The following is a 6,463-nucleotide window of genomic DNA, read 5'->3' on the forward strand; positions in this document are numbered from 1 at the left end:
AAATTTTAATTTTAGTACATAGGGCGATTTTATTCACTTGAAGTTGAACACAACTCGAGGATTTTTATTCTCAACTTTAAAAAAATGTTTTCATTCACTGAAAGTTGACGTTTTTAACTTTCAATTTTCAAATCTAAAATTTATCAACTTTAATTTTTTCAACTTCAGGAATTATCAGAAGTTTTCGAGCAAACTTGAGTTTTTTTTTTTTAAATGTCGTTATTTATTATTATTTCTGTTTCAAAAGTTTGTTTAAATGTCATATGGAAAATTTTTCAATAGTCAGATAAACCTCAGTTAGAGGTTATTCCTAGGAATAAAAGTTTTTTTTATATTGACATTTATTCCTCTGATAGTCTAACTGACGATTGAAAAATCAGGGCTTAATTTAAAATAAATGCAAAAGTGATTTGTGTGATAAAAATTGATTTTATTTGTTTGATTTTTTTCTCTGCAAAAAAACATTTTTGTTTAGGAGTTTCCTTTTGTAATCTTGGAAAATCTACTTTTTCATTGTAAATTGGGTGCGTTTCCCTCGAAATCTTATTGGTTTGAATAAATCAATAAACATATGAAACCATTAGGGTCAATGTGGGTAAATGTAAACAATTTCATGTCTTTTTTTTCTTTCGACTTTAGATTTTTATATGTTTTCACGGAACAACTTGAATGGTATCTTCAAATGCAAATATGAAATGATGGCAATTCTTCTTTATAAATATAAACAAATATTTCCCAAATTGTTTAAATTACTCTCAAATATGGCATGTTTACAAATACCCCACCATGTTTCTGTTTTTTTACAAATTCGGGGTAAATGTAAACGGTGTTTTAAAATTTAGAATTTCCTCTTTATCATATGGATAACAACTTGAAAACCGTTCAAGAAGGTATTTGACAAAAACTTTTTCAAATTCCAATAAAAGTTTTTGTTTTCTTCCATTGATTCTTTATATAGGTACCCAATATGCATCCTCAGCAGCTCTGAACGTCATATTTTTTTTGTTTTTACGTCAAAGACCGATTTTGCAACACCATCCACTAAAAATAATGGTGTTGGCTACTTTAAAATGTGATTTCGCGGCACTTTAGCAATAGTAATTGACTAAAAATACGTTATTTTTATTAAAACCAATAATTTCAGCAAAAATATATGTTTATATTTACCCCCAGAATACGTTGTTTACATTTACCCATTATGAAAAATATTCTGGGGTGAATGTAAACACATGCAAATCGACATAAATGTCCTGTATTTTAAAATTTGTTTGTTTCACATAGAATCTACATCAAAATTCAAAACTAAAAAGTATTTGCAAATTATACTGACTTAATTGAATCTGCAAAAATATTTAATTTTTCTGGAAGACTAACGACTTGTTTTACACTTTAAAAAATTATCTTTCACGGAAAATACGCTCATCGAATGAATTCTCTCTTGACATCAATGAGTTTTACGTATAAGTTAAAAGATACATGCGTCCGCGATTTGTACTTATGTATGCGTCAAAGAGATTTAACTGAAGCTTGTTATGAGCCATGTTCTCATTTACCCCTGTTTACATTTACCCACATTGACCCTAATTAAAAAAAAAACCTATGAAACTTCAATTTAAACGACACATCATTCAAAATAATATTCGAAATTGACAGTTTGTGAAATTGACTGTCACAAATAACCTAGGGATATTATTAAAACAACAAGTTGGGCAACTTTGAGTTTGGAACAAGGGAGCTAAGAATTAATGAATAAAACAAATTTTCAGCTTTTGATTAAAATCTCGAGTTGGAGCTAACTCTCAAGCTTGCCAACTTCAGATTTTTCTCAAAGTTGAGTAATAGTGAAAAAAATGGCCCATAATCTACTAAAGGCAAGTTGTGGTGAATGAAAACTATTGGTTCCGCATATGTTGGTAGTAAACGATTACGTTTATCTTCGTAGACTATTCCTGCTTCGAAAAATAGTCTTTCGCTATAAACACTTGTCCCAGGAGAAGAAAGGTAGACTTTTGCAAATGTTTTCAAAATATGAAATTTTGTAGTAGGTATGTGTTGACCACCACTTGTATGGGTCTGCCGTTCGATCTTGGCGAACAGTCCTCATATATAATTCCATTTTAGATGTCTACCTTTGCAGTAGTATGTAGTGTGTTCAGACATTTATCTTAAAAGTAGTTCAGTTATTCATCATTACAATACTATGTTGTTGGGAATTTTTTAAGCCACATCTATTCTTGAGACAAAGTATAATTTTTTTTTAAATTACCAACGTTTTTTTCTGAGTGTCCTTGGCCGAATATTCGGTATTCGGCCGAGGAATGTGGCCGAATATTCGGTATTCGGTCAAATCAATGTAAGCGGCATCTCTAATTTATAGTTTAAATGACTGCATGTCTTAATTCGCTGTGTGAAAAAAGTTGTGGTCCAAATAATATGTACATAAAAAAGCTTTAATTGCAAAACTAGTGTTTACATATTCCCAAGTGCATTTTCATAATAAATATTATTACATTTTACAACACCTCACAATTTTTAATTTAAGTCATCAATCGTTAAAAAACAATGCTAGAATATTAAAATAATGTTAATGTCTTCAGACCCCGATTTTATATGTGCACTGATGTCTACAGTACGTCTGCGGAGTCAAACAAGTGCAGTTGTATTGCGCTATTGAATTTATAACTTTAAAGCTTTCAGATTTCATATTTCGCACAGCACAAGCCCTGCTTTGCAATGATAGATCATTATAAAAATAAAGCTTCTTTATTAACCTCCTCCAACCACAGCTCTCAAGACAGGTTTTTTTTCAGTCTGCGCTTGTAAAGTTTGTCTTAGCATTTTCTAAATCTGATCCACATTTATGTTTAAATTTTTATCCACAGCAAATTGAGACGTGCCGCCATAAAAACAAATTCATTCAATCAAAAAAAACCTTTTCAATGAACGTATAACTCACCGTTATTGATATGAGGGCCAGATCCCATACAATAATTCCCATTGTCCTTCAATTTATTTCAAAGCCCTAGGAATCTTCTCAAAACAAAGACAAAAATCATACAAATCTATCAATGCGCTCTTGAAACATTAACAAAAAAGCCGCTCGTAAAAAATGAATGAGAAAATTAATTTTCTCAAAGCATTTTTGGCCGTGTATTTTTCTTTATTCTTGTATTAGAAGTGAAAATGATTCTAAACAATTGAAGATCATAAATATCGGTCTAGCTGAGTGTAAGGTTCATAGTATTGCAACCCCAAGGTTCTTAATCTCATCTTGAATAACAATTCTGTAACTTAAACTTTATTAGACCCTTTTGACCTCGTATACCTTAGGGCCAATTTATTGAGCCTCCATTAAATTTTGAAATTTATCGCTTTAGTTAACGGCCTCGTTAAACTATTGTCGCCTTTAAGTATACATCATTAAAAATTCATTTAATTCACTCTTCTTTAGTTAAAGTCCTTACTTTTAATGGAAACTTTAAATTTAAAACTCTGTTAAAAATATCCTAGGGATTTTTTTATTTTGTTTGAAAAATAATCTGTCAAAAGCTACAATTTTGTCAAATCAAATAGATTTGAATTGGAAGAAAAACCAAAAAACTATGACCCGTAAGTATTTTGCAGCTGAAAACGCCAGAAAATGCAAGAGATTAACGATATACCAGTGGTAACCAAAGAATGCTACAACCTACAATTGAAACCATGAGAAGAAGAAGGAGTTAAGTGAAATTTTTTCCATCGGTGTCCAATAACAACTTAAATTTAAGTGTTATCGGCATTCATCTCGTGCCATTGGTTTAGAAGTAAGCTTTATATCTCGTCTTCTCATGGCTTCAATTGCAATTGTTATCTATGTATTATGCAGCATCTCAAATGATTAGTTTTGAAGTGGAGAATATAATCTAGTAGATCTAGTATTATCTGTGCGAAGTAGACAAGAAATGCATTAATTTCTCTGAATTTTGTTCTTTTTTATATTACAAATGCATGTGTGTATTACCTACAAAAAATTCTAGTCTGGACTTTTTTCATAATTGTGATGTTTTTTTAATAATTCTTTAGCTCATTTCACATTTTTCAAATAAAATAATAATTTAAATAAAAAAAATAAATGAAATGACATTTGACACTAATGGAGAGTGAATAAATAGAAATTCTGTTTAAAACCTCCATTAGCTCTAAAAATCCCTCTTAAAAGGTCGAATTTGGTGTTTTAACTAAAACTACTTTTAAATTTAATGCTCAATTAGTTAATGATGCCAAACTTCAAAAAAATCCTTAAAAGAGACTGAATTAAACGAAATTGGTTTTTAATTTTAAAATTCCCTTTTTTAATGGCGATTTAAGTTTAATGGAGAGTCAATAAATTGGGCCTTAATCTTATAAATCTTATTTTCTCTTAATTTTTAAGTACATATTTTATTTTTGTTTACGTATCTTATGTAATAAAATCCCATTGTAAAACAAAATCAGTTCAACTTAATTATACATTAGACAAAAACATTTAAAGAACAAAAACAAATTTGGTATTTTTTAAATTAAATATTCAAAAATTATAACCAAAACAAAAACATTTGAATTCTTTAACTTAACTTTTCTTCTATCTAAAATCTAATCTAAAGATCTTTGTGGATTTTATTGAACTACCACGAGCCAACATTCGAAGATATCACTTATTAAAATTGAAATAATTGAAATCACCAAAAGTCTAGGAATCTCAAATTTTTGTTGTCCCTTTATTTTTTTGACCTAATGTATTTAATTTAAATACAAAAAATTCCATTGCATAACAATAAATAGGATTGAATAAAATACAACGTTTGCTGATTTTTAATACTACACGTAGATATTTACTCACTTCTTATGTCGAGTTAAAAATAATCCTTTAATCGAAACGAACTTCCAGTACAAGCAAATAAAATTAATTGTTTACGTTGCCAACCAAAAACAGGCCTAATTAAAACAAACGCCATCGTTTGTTTAAAATAAACACCAAAAATACGCCATCATCGCCTAAAAACATATTTAACAAACAAAAAAATATTGCACACATCCGCAAATCTTCATGAAAACAATATTTGTATAGCAATAAATAATTTTATTCTTAAATTTAACTAAATTGTCAATAACTTTTGACAATGGATTATAAAAGTTATCATACAAGCTACTATTTGGTGTTACTTTAAAACTTAGTCAACAACTGTAGTAATCGACATCGTGTCCAGATGTAAATTTCGAACCCTCCAAAGTATTAATCAGCTTGTGTACACTTTCCATTGGCTTCACGTATGGTTTCTTTGCCTTCAGAGTAACTTTAATCGCCTGCACTTCACTGATGTTATTATTCGGATCAAATTGATTGTTAGTTTCGAATGATTCCAAAAATCCTGGACGATAATTGAGTACAGTAACTTTATCCTCAGCTGCGGCCATTGCCCGGAAATACATATCACGCGCCTTTTTCGCCGAACACTTGAGTTTCTCAAATTGGAATGGAATTATTTGACCACTGGGTGTAAGATTTACCACCAATTTGTTGGTATCCTTGAAAGTGTTTAAGAATGCCTGATTCAAACCAACTGTTGCATTAAGACTGATTTGAACGTAATGCAACCACAAGTCACTATTTTTGGGCTCACATACAACGTCTGTTGCTATAGCTCCTTCATTGTGAACAATAAAAGCCATTTCGAAGTCGTCACGATTCAAGTCGCTTAAAATTTCATCGAGATGATTTTGGAAAAAGTCCATTCGTCCTTGGGTCCAATCGATGTTGCAGCAAATGACATTAATTTGATTTTGTAGCGAGTAAATGGCTGCCTTGGTACGGGCCAAATCTGGCTGAGAATCTTCGAAAAGGACGACTACAGATCCTGCCTTGAATTTCTTGCAAAATTCAATGGCTACAATTTTGCCAAGTTCATTGGCAAGACCGCTAACAACGAAAAAACACTTTTTGTTGAAGTTCATCATTTTTTCACTTGGTTCGAAAAAAAAAACTACACGAGTTAAAAGTTTGTTGGAATTGAGCTACCGTTTGTTGGCAATTGCTTTGCAATGTACACGATTGGATTGAGAATCGATTCTTAACTGATGCTCCTTATATAGTCAACCGATTACAGTTTTTTTTTTTTTTCATTTTTTTGCTCGTATGGAGATATTAACTTAGTGAGCGATTTGATAACAGATGAGAAGGCAAGTCTGCTGCCTGTGGCAGTCATATACCTAGCTGATATGATTAACTTTTTTTTTTTATCTGTGATTAAAATCTTATTTGTGTGACAGAGAGAGAGAATGAGAGCTTCTGGCTAAAAGGTGCAAACTTTTTTTTTTCTTTCATTGAAATATAGGAAGACTGTACCCAGTGTGGTTTTGAGAGATTAGAGAATATCATAAAAAGAAGTGGCATGCGGCCGGCGGAAGGCGATTGGTAGAAACGGGGATTTCCATAATATATACATTC

The 6,463-nt window shown here is 30.8% G+C and overlaps 1 protein-coding gene across 1 annotated transcript; it reads right to left on the reverse strand.

Annotated features, from left to right (window-relative positions):
* Positions 1–5,077: 5,077 nt before the first annotated feature.
* Positions 5,078–6,085, reverse strand: LOC129911207 (sepiapterin reductase). The gene has a single exon (XM_055988925.1). It carries the CDS (start codon positions 5,971–5,973, stop codon positions 5,194–5,196), a length of 780 nt encoding a protein of 259 aa, XP_055844900.1. The 5' UTR covers positions 5,974–6,085; the 3' UTR covers positions 5,078–5,193.
* Positions 6,086–6,463: the final 378 nt, after the last annotated feature.

The sequence above is a fragment of the Episyrphus balteatus genome, chromosome 2, assembly GCF_945859705.1.
Source record: "Episyrphus balteatus chromosome 2, idEpiBalt1.1, whole genome shotgun sequence".
Taxonomy (NCBI): Eukaryota; Metazoa; Arthropoda; class Insecta; order Diptera; family Syrphidae; genus Episyrphus; species Episyrphus balteatus.

Coding starts and splice junctions, on each gene's coding strand:
- LOC129911207 (XM_055988925.1), bottom strand. CDS start 5,973: ATGATGAACTTCAACAAAAAGTGTTTTTTCGTTGTTAGCGGTCTTGCC.